At 42.3% G+C, this 17,656-nt stretch overlaps 1 protein-coding gene across 4 annotated transcripts in view; it reads right to left on the bottom strand.

Annotated features, from left to right (window-relative positions):
- Positions 1–1,102: 1,102 nt before the first annotated feature.
- Positions 1,103–17,656, bottom strand: part of USP3 (ubiquitin specific peptidase 3) — a 42,235-nt gene continuing 25,681 nt past the window's right edge. For 3 of the 4 annotated variants that reach the window (XM_053365933.1, XM_053365935.1, XM_053365934.1), the window contains exons 8-15: positions 14,519–14,632; positions 10,622–10,768; positions 7,260–7,366; positions 7,093–7,170; positions 6,823–6,941; positions 5,757–5,870; positions 5,577–5,644; positions 1,103–3,865 (exon numbers count right to left, since the gene is read on the bottom strand). In XM_053365933.1, the coding sequence (XP_053221908.1) occupies positions 3,700–3,865; positions 5,577–5,644; positions 5,757–5,870; positions 6,823–6,941; positions 7,093–7,170; positions 7,260–7,366; positions 10,622–10,768; positions 14,519–14,632 (913 nt within the window). In that variant the 3' untranslated portion in view covers positions 1,103–3,699. The remainder of the gene's footprint in view (positions 3,866–5,576; positions 5,645–5,756; positions 5,871–6,822; positions 6,942–7,092; positions 7,171–7,259; positions 7,367–10,621; positions 10,769–14,518; positions 14,633–17,656) is intronic. The other variant, XM_053365936.1, reaches the window with a different exon arrangement.

The following is a 17,656-nucleotide window of genomic DNA, read 5'->3' as shown; positions in this document are numbered from 1 at the left end:
CATAGAGGTGCCATATGTCTGGTTTTTCCTGGACACGACCTCTTTTTCATGGTCAAAATTTCTCTCCAGGCAGAATTTATAAATTTGGCAAAATGTCCGGGTTTGGCGGCTGGCTGGAGCGAGGAGTTGTGCACGCAGCAGGGGAGAAGCGGCAGCAAAAAGGAGCTGTCAAATCCGGGCTCCTGCTGGAGCTAGTGTGCTTTGCCGGGACTTGGCTGGCAGGTTAGAGCTGCAACGCCAAAGCCACTTCCTCCTCCTCTTCCACACCACCCTCCACTGGTCAGACTTAGGGAAGAAGGAAACATCGTTTGTGCGTGTGGAGCATGGGATTCCAGAGTGAGGGAGGGAGGCAGGCATATCCCTGGGGGAGAAGAGGGAGAAGCCAGGCTCTGAGGCTGCAAAGGATCTTCCGCTGGAGCGCAGCTCCTGTAGTTTGGCCTCTCCCCTGCCCCCCTGGCTGCATGTGGCCCTGGGCATGTGGCCTCTCGGTCCTTCTGGTCTCCCTCCTTAACTTAGCAGTGGTGAAGTTTTCTGGAAAATTATCAGTGCTTTAAACTGATTGGAAGTTAACATTTTTGGCTTACATTTAGGAAACAAAACTGAAGTATGTCATGTTCTGCATAATGAACACAAACACTGGAAGATTTCCCAATAACCTAAAAGTATTAGAAATAATATTTAGGATTAAAAAATAAAGAAAGCTTACTTAATGTGGTTTAAATGTTATATTCCAACAGTTTCAAAGCATTACTAGGATACTGTTTTTCTTTGAGTAATTGTACATATTTTGATACGTGATTGTGCTATAATAAAATGTTAACCACTTAAATGTATGCATGTTTCCTTAGGAGCATAACCTAAGGAATGTGTCCTCTTTTTTTGCTCTTCAAAGTATGGCAATCCTGGTATACAAGTATGATCCAGTTCCGGCCTTGAAAAAAACCTGTTCCACCAGCTTTTACAAAAAGTTCGCTGCCAGCTTTCCTGGAGCTTTTCCAGGAACGTCTGTCAATTCTTACTTGCCCTGATCAAAAATGTAAATCTAGTTCATTAAAGGGCTCTTCTTCCAGAAGCTCAGGAAAACTGATTCTCACACAATGAGCACAGAGGGAAAAGACTTTAATGGCAAATCTTTCAGAGGAATATGTTCTATGAAGGAATTTGAATTGTGGCCAACAATCCCCTTCCGAAATGCTCAACAGTCCTCACCGAGGATTACACACAATATTTTAATGGCAAACAATCACAGCTATGGCACTAGAACCCCAAGGCCCCTCTCATGCACGCAGGCACCAAAGGGTATTCAAGATGCATATCACCACTCCAGTGAGAGCGAGAGAGTGAAAGAGAGAGAACGGGGGGGGGGGGGAGGAGAGAAAAGCCCCACACTGCCATTTCCAACCAGTCACCACAAGTGCCTGAAAGTCTGACTGCCTCTTACCTTTGTAGTTGGGTCTTAGTTGCCTAATCCTTTTGTCTGTGGAATGGAAACACTCTGGTCCATCAACAGAACTTCCTAGGCAGAGCACCTTTGGGGTGGTGGTGGTGGACCATTTGTGAAGCAGACAGGCTTCATCTTGCAGGAAATGGGGTGGGTGGAGGGGGGGGTAAGACAGGGCATGGCTCCTAACAACTACACAGGGGAGCAACCTTTAATTGGGAAGTGTTGATAACTAGCGTGAACTAAGCCAGTGCTTTTTCAGAGAGCATCTCTAGTGCTTACCTATATTACCAGCTGTACATTCCTGCCCATAACTCTCACTGGCTGGCAGTGCTACACCTGGCAGCTGAGGTGGCAGAACTGAAAAAGTCCCCCCACCCTCCCCTTTAGACTCAGGTTATACAAACAAGGGTAAAAATAAAATACTAATCCAGGCGCAGTACACACTTTGACTGCTTCAAATCTGTCACTTTGACACGACTCACTGAGTATAATCCAGCGGATAAGGAAATCTCCACCAGGAAGAGAAATAACTTGTGTTGCCACAACTCACTGATTAGACATTTGCGTTTGCAGGGGTGGGTGGAGCTAAATTAGGAAAAGGCTTCTTTGTCCAAACTGACATGCCTGAGCCACCGCACAGCCGGCTTCAAAAACAGGAACAAGTAAGTGCATTGCATTTCAACTGCCACATTCCAAAAAGAAAGAAGGTCTTCGCACAGGGGAAAGATACCATGACAAAAGGAGGAGGGGAAGAGGGAGGCAAAAGGTGGAAGAGAAAGGGGAGAAATGAGAACCAGACCCAGCTATTTAACATAGCCAATTTTTAAGAAAGGCACATTTACATTACTTTCTGAAGCTTCCTCCTTAATTCCAGCAGGAGCTGGTGCTGAGGAAATATAGCACATAATGTGACCTGATGTTTTCGCTCTGCCTCCTCACTTAAGAAGATGCTAATTCAGGGTTATAATCCCAGGGAACTTGATCATAACCCTACCATGGACCCTTTGGGCATCACTGAGGTTCATTACAAACTCCAGCGACCTGATTCTCTTCTCTAATTTGAAACCCTGGGGTGAGCATAGCACTACAAAATGGTGCTATAATTTCCTATTGGGTGTGTGAAAAAGCAAACAAGTATGTGTAAAGCACATGGGCACAATCTGAGGGGGCCAGCCTCTCCTCAAAATAGCCAGAGTTGCAAGAGAGCACCCTTCTGTTCATTTGAACTAGTCAGCGAGAGCCAAAATCCCTGCTGGGCTGAGCTCCTTACAACTGTAAACCAAATCTGCAGCAACAAACCACAAGATGCAGAGCAAAGAAATGCCAACAAGGAACCCAGGATTGCAATGCTGCAACAGGGATTATTAATACTAGTGAAGACTATAGTCTCTACATTTGCAGTCACCCAAGACTGCTGCTTCCATGATACAGGGATGGCAATTTTACCTATTCCATTCTACCTTCAAGGCATCACAAGACAAAAGGATGCATGATAGTATTACGAGATGGATTATACACACAGTTCTAATCTTAACGGAAAGACTAGCAAATCCTGAATTTTCTCAGATTTTTTATAGCTTAATCGCTGTAGAACACTAATCTTTCCTCTTGCTTTAAAGGAGAAATGAAAAAATGGAGCAAATTCCTATGATAAACAATGAAGCCAGCTACTAAAGTACAGAGAATTTTGAAAGAAAGCAGCCTCCATAGACAAAGAGTAGCAGCGATTACATGGCCTGTTGAATGAGGCCACAATTCATACACTCCTTTTCTTTTTACAGGCAGCCAAACAACTGTCCACACATAAAGTGTTTGGTACAAGTCCTTGATCTTAAGAAAAAAAGCCTTCCCAGACAGCTGAAAGCCTCCAGACTATTTCATAATTAGATACACAAATGTGCTTATTAGAAGGATTCAAGTTTCTTTGATGTAAATGTGCCTTCAGAAAGCAAACTCCAACATTGATATACAATGATATACAAAGTCAAACAACTAAAGTAGCTCTTGAAACTATATATAAAAATTGGGTTGAAGTAGCAAATGAGGTGGTTTTTTTTTCCTGGTATGACTAACAACAGTTAGCTTGTGTCCATGTTAACAAATCAAATACTCTACTACTGACAAAATAAAACCAGAACCCACAAGAAAAAAAATGAAAAGTGCACAATGAAATCAAGAGTCTTGAATCAAGTATCTGTGGAGGATTGGAAATGTTTTGTCTGATGGACTTGATATGCACAGGGCAGGAAGAGGTATTAAAGTTTATCAGATGCTGATTTGGCCTGCCGGTCTACATAGAAGAGGATGTAAGCCTTGGCTTTCACCACCGTCTCCTCATCAGTCAGCGTCACGGTGCTGTCATTGAAATGGAACCATCGGCCTTCATGAGTCGCATAGGCTGTATAATGTCCAGAGCCAACCCTGAGAACATCAAGAAACATAGCATGAGGGAAATTAACTCACTGCTTTCTATTTTAAAAATAAGGTCATGGGGAAGGATCCTGGTTTTAGCCATTTCCCTCATCTTAAAATACTTGCCATACTTCAAATGCCTTTTCCTGCATTGGATACGTCCAACGCAAACACTGATATGAAACATTTCCAGAATGCCTTCTAATGCTCAGGAGCCTTAGGCACATAGCCATGCAAAGATAAACGCAGCCTGTTGGTGGAAGAGGTTCTCTCCTCCTGCTCACTCTCAAGGCTGGGCTTATGCAAGTCTGAAGCATCCACTGGGAAAAGTCTGCACCTCTCCAGTCTGCTCATCCATTGGGCGTGCTCTTCATTAGTTTGGTCTTCACTGCCTTACTTTTTGACTAGAATACTTCTCTACTTCTATTCCCGTCTACTTCTATGACCGTCTCCTTAAATTTGCCAGCAGTTTAGCCCATAATCAACCAGCCAGGGTCTCCACAATGCCTGGTGCATGAAGCAAGAGTGGCTACCTCTCCCCATGTCATAGAGAAAAATAAATATGACTTATTTAGTTGATGCTGTTGGCTTATTCAGGAAGAACCTCCGGCCCTGTTTTTGCCAGAGGCTATTCAGCACTGCATTTTCTTTTTCTGTTAATACAAGCAGGAGCCCTTTTGGGGTCATGGGACTTGCCCAGGGCCACGTAGCAAGTGGAACCCACATCTCAGGCCCAAGTCTAAGAGACCAGCCACTAATCAGCCTACATCATTTTTGAGAGTGTAGCCTGGTCAGTTACAGTCAGACCATATAATGTGAAGCCAGCTGGATTGTAATCCATTCAGGGTCTTGGGAAAGAACCAAGATCCCAAACCACATTTAAATAGTTCTAATTCTGAATTATCTTTTTGTGTGTTAATTTATTTTGACTCCAATCTAGATCAAGAGGCATTTGTCTTCTAGATATGAGAGCTCTCCTTTTGAAAAAAATAACAGCTCCTCTGACAACAAGCTGCTTCTTACCTGGATGACTGCACTTTTAAACAAAAAATCAAATGTGACCAGCTACCTCTCATGTAGGAATTAAATGGATTTCCATTTCATTTAAGTAACTCAAATAAGATTGTGAAGTATAAAATTTCAATCAGGACCACAGACAATATTTTCAGGCAAAGCATTGCATCTCTTTATTGATTTGTTAAACTTAAAATGGGAATTAATAAGATAAGCAAAGCTAACAAGGTCATTCTGCATAGATTAGGTTGACACAGCAAGGCTCCCTCTCTAGTCACCACTTCCAGTCGTTCCCATACATTCTTTTTCAATTACAGTGGTGCCCCGCAAGACGAAGGCCTCGCAAAACGAAAAACGCGCAAGACGAAAGGGTTTTTCGGTTTTTGCGTCGCTTCGCTAGACGATTTTCCCTATGGGCTTGCTTCGCAAGACGAAATGTCTTGCGAGTTTGTTTCCTTTTTCTTAAAGCCGCTAATAGCCACTAAGCCGTTAATAGCCGCTAAAAGCCGCTAATAGCCGCTAATAGCCGTGCTTCGCAAGACGAAAAAACCGCAAGACGAAGAGACTCGCGGAACGATTAATTTTGTCTTGCGAGGCACCACTGTAATGGCTGGTTCCCAGTGGAGTGATGCAGGTTTTACGGCAGAGAAGCCTTTCAATCATCAACTCGGAAAGGCAAGAGCCTTCAGGGTCCAGTCATACTCACCCTGAACCGTGGTGCACCACCACAGCTGCAAGGTCATACAGACAGCTTTCTGGACCACTGTTTTCTGGCTGCAATTGGGAGGGGGACAAGGAAGAGAGACAAGAGAGAAGAGGAATTGAGAATTTCCCAGCAGCATTCCAGGGCCCCTGACTAGCAGCTCCCCATGACAAGTCACTGTACCTCTAGCAAGTAACATTTCATGTCTAGGCCTCTCAGGGGAAACTCAACATACGTGTCCACTTTGTTCCTCAGATAAGCTGTCCAGTGAAAGCGTTTTAGATGTAAGCACAGCACCTGTGGAATTAAAAGTGGCACATAAGCCGAAGGACATGCCACAAATTCCTTAATGGAGGAGTACTTTAAAAACAACAGACCTGCCACCTCCTCTGCATGTGAAGAGCATATCATAGCAAAGTAGCTGTCACATTTATATCCACATGATCCTTTTGCTTAAAGATAAAATTCCAGAAATAAAACATTTCCCCTCCTCCCCCCAAAAGGCCCATATGTAGTAGCAAAAACAACAAAGTACTGCGGCTCTGAGATACAAGCTATTTTACTGCAGAATGAACACTAAAGCAACATCCCACTTCAGGTTTGGGGTGTGCATTCACTTTGGTCAAAGCGTGCACATTCAAAGTGGCTTGTTTTGAAAAGATTTGGACCGTCTCTGAAGCAAATCAGGATTCTTCCAAAGCTTCCAAGGAACAGGCAACAAGTTTAAACTTTTCTCTACCAGCCCTCCATAATAGAAAAGGCCAGGTATGAAAGAGAAGTGCATTTTGTGACTGACAGCTCTAACTTCCAACCAAGGAATGTCTTCAATCACATAGGAAGGATGATAAAGTAATATGACAGACCTGTGCCACTGTTTTCCATTTCCCACTGCTAGTTCATTCTCTTAGCAGCAGTAACACTGGAAGAGTGGTGGCTGGTTTTATTTTTTGGGGGGGGGGTTGCTTGTGATATGAATATCTCCTTATGCCAATCAAAATCACTCTCTCACTAAGACCCTTCCTTTAAAACTCCAGTCCCTTGAATCCTAATTTTTAAATAATTCCTCTTGTCTGAGTCTGCTCTATCTTGAGTGTTCCTTATTATCAGGTAAGTCGTTTCTGCTCATCTCTAAACCCAGCTGTGCTGGCTGAGGCGAATAGGGAGCTGTAGTCCAAATTATATGGGAGGCACCAGTTTACAGAAGGCTGAGGTCCATAATCTTTTACAAATTTCAACTCCTAGATCTCACCTTTGGTAGTTTCTGAATCCAAAATTTCTTGGTGGACTTTTGCTTCTTTTTACATTTGTGGCACATATAGAGCTCTGTTTCATCAAGTTCTTCCAGGTCTGTAAAACTGCGAAGACAATCTAGAACAATTGAATTGACATGATTAAAGTCATTTCCTCTGCTTTTTGACTCATCCCTCTAATGATCTAAATAAAAATACTGATGAAAGAGGGAAAAAAGGCAATTGATATATGCAGATGGCAAGGGTTTAAAAAAAACACCACCACCTACCTGGTAATGTACACATTGGTCCATTTTCTTGGTTCTTACGTTTATTTCGGAAGTGACTTGGAATATCTAGAGAAAGGTCTAAAGAAGACACAGGCAATTTCAAAATTAGTTTCTAATGTCAAAAACATAACATCTGCTCATAAAACTTTTCAAGATGCTTGATTTACCTAGGAATGGATCAAACTTTCTGGATTCAGTCCCACATATCAAGCAGTTGACTTCATTCTGCAGAATGCCTCCAAAGATGGCTGTGACAACAGTAGACGTGCCATTTCTGAAGATAACATTACAAGGAGAAAAGGGTCAGCACTGCACAGCTGGTCACATTCAACTAGCACCAAGAGCCTCTAGCCATGCTGAAAACATCCTTTAGGTCATCTATGTTTCTTACAACAGATATGGAGAGGTGCTTACATTCAGAAATGGAGCTACTAATATTGCCCCAAATACAACATAAATGTCATGCTCTGTCCAGGTGGCAAAAAGTATCCCCAAATAAATAAATGAAGAAGCACCAGTTGTGGTTGAGAATGAGTATACTGTACAAAAACATTTTTCTCCCTCTCTCATAACAGCAGAACCCAGGAACACCTGATGAAGTTGAATGCTGGAAGATTCAGGACAGAAAAAAGAAAAGTACTTTTTCCACACACAGAGTGCATAGTTATGCTATGGAATTAACTCCAGCAAGATGTGGTGATGGCTACCAACTTGGATGAATTTAAAGGATGATTAAAGAAATTTGTGGAAGGACATAAGGCTACCAATGGCAACTAGTTATTGATGATGGCTGTGTTCTACCTCTAGGATCAGGAGAGGGCTGGAGAGGGGTACTGCACCCATGTCCTATACTTTCAAAAGGCTGAACCCTAAAGCTCAACCTTTATACTTCCCTTCAACTGGACTTCCGGGTTGGCGCCATTGTTTAATGGCGGATTCCCTCCGAGCTCCGGAGGGAATCGGCTCCGTAGCGTCTGGGTCTGGCCGCTGCGGCGAAGCGGGGACCCTTAAAATCACAGGCGCGGATGCCTGTGAACACAGAGACTCGGCGGGCACCATTTGCGCCCCCCCAATCCGCGACGGAGCCTTTTTAAAGGCTTCGGAACGGAGGCAGGGTGAGGCGTGGTGCTGAGAGTACTCCCTCGCCTACGGAGTGAAGCCGCAAGCCATTGACAGAGAGCGCCAACTTCTTCCAAGACCGATTGGACTCTAAAATATAAACCCGTGAGTAATACGGAGATTGGAACTTTAAAAATTTTTAATTTTGGATTTGGAACGAGCGGGAAGGGGCTAAAAAGGAAGTTCACCCCCCCCTCTTTGTAAACAATCTAAAACAAAGGACTGGGCAGCTAAGGTCGAGAGAATCTGTTTTTTGTTTTTTTAATGAAAGATCCTGACTTCACGGTTTTGACACTATAAGAAGACTTACTGGAGGATAAAAAGAATTTTGGGAGCTGAAATTTCACCCCCCCCCCGAGACCCGGGAACGTCCTATGAGAAAGCCTGTTGCATTGAAGATTTTGACAGCTGTCAAGTGAGCTGCTAGTCAGCTAGTTGTCAGCTGGAAAAAGAGAACATTGTTTCTGCTGTTTTTGCTGGTTTACTTGGTATAACTTGTGGAAAATAAGGAGGGCTGATACAAAATAACTGGACTTTTGGTTTTGAGCTGAAAGGAACATCAAGGAACTAAAATCCCCCTAGAGGGGTAATAGGGACATTACATCACAAAAATGGCTGGAGTATGTAAAATCCAAGCAGAATTGGACAGAGCACTCGTTCTCTTGGGAAACTTGCAAGATGAGTACAATGCTTTGTCTACAAAGGTATCACTACTACACTGGACAGTAAACAACAGTTTTGAGCCTGATAAGGACTTGAAACAGGAAGCCCATTCAACTGAACAAATAAATGAAACTGAAAGTGTAGATACGATGGAGCAATATGTTGTTTTTGAAGAAAATGAAGGAGGAGCAGGAGATTTGCAGGAGTCAAAGGAGAGTTACAATATGAGGCCTGACATGATGATAAAAAAGGATAATAAAAATTGGATGTGGAAAGCCTGGTCTGAATGGGAGTCTGGAAAATGGAGAGATCCCTTTTGGAGGAGATCTGAAGACCTGAGGATTACAAATTTGTTGGTGAAAGTTGGAGCTTTGGGGACATCTGGATTTGAAAGAAACTTGAAACAAGAGTTGGAGCACCCCATAGGCTTTGCCTTTAAGTATGGAGGACTGGCTGGAAGCGACATGGATTCTGTTGGGCCGGAGCCCCTCCGAGACTTGGGGTTTAACATCAAGGACTATCAAAGAGACCGGCAGAAAGGAACTGAGAGAGATATAAGGGCCTCGGACGTGAGATCTCCAGGCTAAATAAATAACATAAAGACTGATGGATATTGGTTGGGGACTGGAACCGGGAAAAGGGTGGGTGGAGGTTGGGAATCCAAAGGGTACATAAGGATAATTTGTTTTTTATATTTTTTGTTAGTGGTAAGGAAATTGGGTAAATCGTGGAAGGGAAATTTTGGTCGACTTTAGGAAAAAGGTTTAAGAATAATTAATGAGGTATAAGTATTGATGTGTAATTTCAATAAGGTAAAATTGGTTTCTTTTCTTTTTAAATTAATTGAAAATAAGGCTGTTAAAAATAAATTGAAGAAATGGAAAAAAGAAGTAAAGTAAAGCAATAGTATGTTAGAACAAATGTTTAAGCTAAGGTAAAGAAATAAGTTAAGGACTTGCTGAACTGACAATTTAAATTGGAATACAAGAAGGGGAGGTGTGAGGAAGTCTGAGAAATAAGGTTAAGAATAATAAGTATTAGAAATTTTATGTGTTTTTTCTATTTTTTTTTTGTTTAGTTTTGAATGTTATGTATTTTTGTGTTTTTTGTTTTGTTTATTCTTTGTTTTTGTTTGTTGTGTGTTATTTGAAAATGCTAATAAATATTTAATAAAAAATATATATATATATACTTCCCTTCAACTATCCCTCAAAGGCAGACACATTGCTGAGGCATGGGAGCACCACTTCAGCAGATGAGGATGCTTCCATTTAACTGGCCACTCTCCCACTTCATCTACTTGGCACAAGAGGTCCATGTTTCCAAGGGATATACTCCCCATGTGTCACCTCACCTCTTGGAATACAAAGGGCAATGTGAGGAAACTGGACATGACGCAAAAAAATGTCACATGGTAATGGGGGAGGGGGAGCTGGGATGCCGGGCTACTCTCCAGGAATTTCTGCTTGCCCCACCAATAAAGTGCATCAGCTGCGGTGGGAAATAATTATCCATTGAGGATAACATGTCAGCTCCCAGGAGTCTGCCTTCAGCATGATCAGAGGCTGCAAGCCAAAGCCAGCTGCTAACATGCTGGCTCCCAACCTGTGTGAGCATTTTTCTGACAAACTTCTGCCAACGGCCACTCCCAATCTTTGTTGTCTAGAAACTACATAATTTGCATTTTCTGCCCTACAATCCCGATATTATGGTTTGAGGAAACCAGATTAAAAACCTCTCTTCTTACATGCAGCATCTACTGCCACCAGAAAGACCCGAATTCTCTTGCAAGATGACTGAGCGGGAAACACCATTGAAGCCTCCTTGGAGTTCCAAGTGCAGATGGTCCAAAAGGTAACGCATGAATTCATGGGCATCTTGCTGCTGGTAGCCCCTTAACACAAACACATCAATGAATATACAGACTGCTTACTTACATTGGTACATAATTCACATTGCATGGCATGGCTTACAAACCAGGAAATTTCAATTACATTGGATGCATCACTTTATAATAAAAAAGGCTCAGAGTGATCATTCTTGCCACTGTGACAGACAGATATATGGCCCTGTAGTTTTACAACCAAACAAAAGGCCAACAAGCTTCCCTACAATAGCTCAAATGCAAAACTCATTTGGAGCTGAAAGAAAATCCAGCAATGCGAAACACATTTTGAAATATGCCAATGTGGTAAGGTTGTGAAGGCGGTGGGAGTTTTGTACTTGTAGTGCAATTTACTTTATCTAAATGGTTTATTTTCAAGACAGAGGATGGGATATTTATATATTTTTAAAACCCTGTGAAAACAACTCTAAAATGAACACACTGCAGGCATTGCAAATGATCTGCAATATGAACTAATATTGTACTGTAGCCCTAACACATGGGAACGTATTTTATTTCAAAAGTAAATCAAGCACACACGGAAGTTGGGGAATGGGTTCTGGCTACCACCAGCACCCCATCGCAACAGCTGCCACTTTAGGAATCCACCTATTCATGGATCTCCTGCCTGCTTCTCCAGGACCAGCAGCAATGTTTCCTCATGAAAGTGCCCAGGCTGACAAGTGTGCCCATGCAGAGTGCCTTTTTGTCACCTCCCTCAGAGATGGCACCCGGGGCAGACCGCCCCCCGCCCCCCTTCCTACACCCCTGTGCCCATGCACATTAATGTAAGAAAACATGGCAGCCAGCTCTGTAGCACCCATAACCAGCATGAGCCGAAAATGGACTGACAGGAAGAAATAGGGAGAGTGGGTCAGTGGGTGTGCTATGGGGCCTGTGGGTTGCCCAACTGAGATATAGGAAAACAAAACAAAAAATAATCAACTGAATAGTGTACATCCCCTGTATGTGGACATTTGCTGTGGCATCTACCTGCCTATAATAGCAATATCCTTACTGCTCTCTTGCCTCTTGTGTGCTCTAACTACAACTGGATATCATTTTATGGCTGCTGCTGTAATCATGCAGCAAAACTGGGGTTATGCTTTCAGCACAGTATCCAGCGCACCCACCAAATTCCAGAGGATGCTTGCTAATTATGGTGTGTCCCATTCTCAGCATTCAATGGGAAAATTAATGAACTTATGGAGTCAGAACAGCACCACCAGACACAAAACAGGGACATATCAGTACATTTTGGAGTATCCCCAAGGTTGGCAGAAGTACCAAAAAACAAAACAAAACAAAAAAACAGAACAGAACAGCAAAATGAGGACTGACTTGGGGGAAGGAGAAAAAGACACTGAAACCTAGGTGGGAGAAGGAATGGAAAAGGAAATAAATGTGTTGATAAAAATGTGTAGAGAAGCCTCTCATTGTCTAGATGGGTCATTTCCTGGTGCACAATATGAATCCATTTTTAAATTTACCCAGGGATACAAGTAAGAAATTAATAGAGAAAACAAAAAAATTACCGTTTAGCTTTCTAATCAGAGCAAATATATAATTATGTTTTTAGACTGGATTTTTATTGACGGCATGTATTTCGTTTTACTTTCTGCTGTAGTCTTTTGATTTTATAACTTCTACTTTGTTAAACTACTTAGAAGCTTTTAAATATATATATTAGACAGTCTATAAATTGGTTAAACAAACAAATGGCACAACAGATTTGCCTGAAATTTGTACAAAACCAAAGCTTCTAAGCAATGTCAGTGTTTTACACTCCAGTACAGGATTTTATACAATTATATTTCTTGGCAAAGAAGGTATTATATGTGCTATTAAGTACACAAAATTATCTGGAATCATTAACATTCCTAATCAAGACAATCTCACTAAGGATTTCATTGTTTTCCTCAGAGTTCTTTTTTTCAGACTGGGAAGCGAGGCTAGAGGACCGTGAAACTTGGGCCTGAGTTGGATCCACCCACAGTTTGAAAAATGGGAAACAAACTGAAAACTGCTCACGAAAAGCCTTCCAAGCATACAGTTTCTCAAATGAGTGTCAGCAGAACAGAGTATGCCAAACAAAGCCGCCTGAAAAGGTTTGGTCCATATTGTTCATATTTTCTCAACAGGGAAATATTTGTAAAGTCTCCAAGAAACAAACAGCCTTTCTCTCAGCCTAACTCAAGGCGGGTTCAAGCACAGAGCATCTAATGATGACTTGCACATATTAAGAATACTGTTGGGGGCGGGAGGAAGAGACAGAATTGTAGATCCATCACTACAAGCAGAGCCCTTATCTGAGATTGCTTCAGAAACAAGACTCTTCAGTGCAGTCGCATGCTTGAATCAGCAGAGAGCCGGAGCAACAGCAACACTCTTTTAGAAAGGGGGAGCTATGTTAGTCTGTCAGAGCAAAAATGAAGTCTCATGGCGCCTTAAAGATGTAACAGACGTGAGAGTCCAGCTCCTCAGATGCGTGAAGTAATAGTCTCAGTTGGCAAAGAACAAGAGACCAGAGGGAAACAAGATGCAAAAAAGACAGACTATGGCAAGGTGTGTCCCCCATTTTATATTAGCTTAGCAATGCCAAAATGCTTTATGAATATTGGTTATTTTTCACACATTTAAACTTTATGTAATTGTCCATGTATGTATTTTTTCAAATTCTTTTCCCTCTGATCTCACTGTCTACTTTTTCACTCTCTGATTCCCATGGGTATACATATACCTGCAATGCCAACCAAGGATAACATTTCCTCCATCTGATGAAATGCATTCGAGTGCCATAATATATTTATTGTCATTAACATCCCTTTCTGTTAAAAGCAAACAAACCCACAGTGCTGAAAATCTGCTGGAGCCAACTTAGGGAGCAGAGCTCTTACTTTGACTTCAAACAACTGTTGAGGAGGATAACTGGCCAAAAGTATTGTAGGAAGCACGATTATGACTTTTGCCCATTGCCTGAAACTACTGGTGCTAAACTTCCTTGATTCTCATCAGCCAGGGATAGACACACAGTTACTGGAAGAAGGAAAGGAATGGCCTGGGTTTCTCACTTCACAGGCTCTGGGTGTGCATTCAGAGCATCTTTTCAGCACTGCTAGAGGCATTAATACATCAACAGAACATCTTTACTACCTGAAAATATGGAGCAACTTACCTTCTGCACAATTAATCCTAATAGGGTTCAGTGCTCCTTTGAAAGAGGTTCAGGGGCCAGGACAGGGAGACCTTGGAGAGGAATGACACTTGGATTTACTTGTGTGAACTGTTCTTTTTGACAGCCTGGGTGCAAAATGCCTATTGCACATAGATTTATTCTCTTTGCAGCACTTATTTATAACTACAATGACAGAAACGAATTCAATATTGAGAGAATCAAGGAAGTTTTGCCCAGTATGTTTGCTTGAACCTGCTAGAGCTGTACATTTTTAAGCACAGTCCTTGCCAAAAGCAAAGGTTTGGGTTCTGTCAGGTACTTAAGCCATGTTGCACAGACTAAGAACTTGGCATGACTTAGCCCTCCTAGACCTCAAATACAACAAAAACACTCAAAAACCACTAACACTGCTTCCTCTATACTGGAAGAATAAGAGCCTGCTGGCACACAGTGGGCATTATTCCTACAGAGCTAGACGCTCTCAAGAGCAAGGTAACACTGCATTCAGGGACAACAAAATGCCATCGTTCTGGAAAGAGTCACTGAGTTGCTAACAGCATTCCTCCTTTTCTTATAGGACTTACCTAAAGTTTGGCATGATTTTCCAAACAACATAAAACAATGATTCAGGGCTGAACGCTGTTTGACTCCCTTGCCACAAAGCACACAGAGTCTTCCGAAACTCTTCTACCAATGAACTGCGGAAGAAAATTGAAAGTTTTTAATAGAAGCATTGCCACTCAGCCCCACCCCCACTCACTATGGCCCCCTCCACCTTTCCCCCTTTTCTCCCTAATGTAACACTAATGTCTCAACAAATAAAACTGATCTGTAGAAAATGTAACTTGAAAAAAGAGACATTGCACATACTTTTGTAAACCAAGAAATCTTTAATAAAAATGTTTTAAATTGGTTAAAAAAAACCTGATAGTATTGTAATCAATCTGTAACATGGCTCCTTACATTTTCAATTGATTTCCGTTTAGGTCATCCCCCACCCCCGTAAAGTGTGCACTGTCTATCCATATTAATTCTCTTAATTTTAATAGCCTCGATAGGAGATGGCCATAAAAGTGTTTTCCTTTCCAGAAGATTTTTATATTTCTCCCAAACTCTATACAGATTCTTCCTAAGAATATGGTTCATAAAACTTTTATAAATTTTCACCTTCCCATACTAAAAACATGCATGCCAGCTGAATTTTAAGTCATGACCTTCTAAGTCCAGGATGTCCTACAAACAAAGTAGTGTTATTCTCAATTCACAGATGGAAAAATGAGTCCACGGACGTGATTTGATTGAGGCTTTTCAGGGCTCGAATCTCTTCTGGAGAGAAAGTTAGCTAACAAACCAGGCTGTATCATGTTTAGTTGAATGTAGGGCTTTCCTGACCATCTCAGGTTACTGGGTAGAACGGGGAATTTTCAATCAGGTGGGAAGAGTTAGACCACATACATAGACACCACTTTCTGCTCCTCAGTGGTGAGGGTAGCAGCTCACATTTCCTTGCACTGTGGGAAAAGACATTCCTAACCCCACAGAGATTATTAGACTCCTCTAAGACCATTCATGATAGCTGTGGATTACATGAATTTCTTCTTGTAATCCAATCCAAATAACTTTATTGTTCTAGCGATTGGCCATAACAAATCTGAATCAAAAATAAATACACAAATAAAGGGATGCTTCGCCACAAATAATAGTCTGTTTAGATCTCTGTGCTATATTGTTCAATGCTATATTGTCCAGGGTCTTCTTTCTGCTCTTTTTGGCCACCAGAGCAAAAAGGGCAACTTTGCAAGTCACTAAAGTGTTTACATCACTAAGAAGCTATAGAAGGGAGAGACAGCTTTCTTGTACAGTTGGTTGGGTGAGAAATCGCCTCCTAGGTCCAGTGTGTATAGTAGTAAATATAGTACAATATAGTAAATAGTGCAAGATGTTGTCCACCTGCAGTTGCCCACATATAGAGTCTGTCTTTGTACAGTATACCCTGTGGTATTGTCCATCCAAGAGGGCGAAGGGCATAGCTTGAAAATGCAGCTCGATTAAAGTGATTCTTAGTGAGGCTGGCCAGAGATTCAGCAGGGGACTGGCTCTAAAAGGGACTGTTTTTAGAAGGGGGAACCAGGGAGAACATTTAGAGGATTTGATCGCTTGCAGATTGCGTTGTGATTCTGTCCAATGACACCAATCCCTTAATTGACGTTTGTCTGTGGATATAATCTCCTCTAGCTCATGGAAATAATAAGAATTCAAGTTACATTGGTTGTTAGATTTCCACCACTGGCTGTTCTCCAATTCCACATAGTACAAGGCTGGCAAGCGCTCGCATGGCATGGAGGAGTTTTTTCAGGTAATTAAATCTGGTACAGTCCGCCCTTGCACTTAACGTTGTCTATCCAGCTTCTGTACATAAGAGTGCAACTGCTGTTCCCTTGAGCAGGGAAAATAATATCTTGAGAAGTTGGTTTTGTACCGTTTCTAACCCCTTAACAGCACTCTCATCCTCACCCCAGTTTTTGACTCCATAAAGCATTTGAGGGATCACTTTACTGCCAAATACTTTCAGCGTGGGATCAAACTATTTCCTGCCCTTCATGAAGTAAAACTTCTTCAGAGCCCTGGTCACTCTCTGCGTTCTGATTTTCATCACCTTGATGTACCACCTCAAGTCACTTTCACTGAAAAATACTCCAATATATTTGAAAACACAGGTTTGCTCGAGTTCATAGTGCTCAAGGGTCCATTTATATCGGATGTGAGGGTGATCTGGCTAAGACATCTGTCACCCCATTGATCGCCAGGGTTGACTCGGTTGTTCTGGCTGGCTAGGCAGGTGTCCCTCACCACTCCATGTGCGTCCCTCCCGGAACTGCACACCCAGTGGAAGAGGATGACCATCCCAGATAGAAGAAGCATACAGTTCTTCTTGTAATTTTCCCTTAAATCCTTCCACCACGGCTAGATTAATCTGCATGAGACGAGTTCTCTTTTTGCTGGTTTTGGTTGAATTTCCAGTGCCAAGAATACACAGTGAACCATCTTCCTCTCCAAGGGTGCCAACTCCTGGGGACCCAATCCTTTTGGATACCCCAATATTTTTGGGGGTGCCCCCCAATGTTCTGAAAAATCAAGGCCAAGCATGGCGTGCCTTCAGTGGCCAGCTCCTTCTCCTCCTCCTGCCACAGAGGGGAAGGAGAGGAGAAGCAGCTCCCAGACAGTGGTGGCAGCAAGAGGAGGAGGAGTCAGCAGCCATTGACGCTGTGCTGCCGCCGCATTCCTACCTCCTCCAACACCATGAATCAATCCCACACACAACCTTGGCCCCCCATCTCCCTCACAAGTTGGCACCTCTGTTACTCCCCCTGGCTCCATGTTATGTGTTTTGTTTTTCCCCTATATTTAACTAGCCACCCAATCCCATATGTTCTCTGAGAAGTCCACCATCTAGAAGATCTCCATGTTCTTTTTTGAAACTCCACGTAAATGGCTTGTCATGTGCCCCAAATTCAAATTAAATGCTGATACAAGTTTTTGGCTATTGAGTGAAATCATGCACTTGGTCACAAAGGGTTCCCCCTCCTATACATGCAGGTAGCAGAATGAACAGTGCCAACTTCACAGGGCAGCAACACCATGAACTGTATTCTATACACCAGAAAATATTAACAACCAAGAGTATAAATAACTGATGAAGATATAGACTGCTCACTGGGTCT

This window comes from Podarcis raffonei, chromosome 14, assembly GCF_027172205.1.
Source record: "Podarcis raffonei isolate rPodRaf1 chromosome 14, rPodRaf1.pri, whole genome shotgun sequence".
Classification (NCBI taxonomy): domain Eukaryota; kingdom Metazoa; phylum Chordata; class Lepidosauria; order Squamata; family Lacertidae; genus Podarcis; species Podarcis raffonei.
This window is presented reverse-complemented; position numbering and strand designations above follow the sequence as displayed.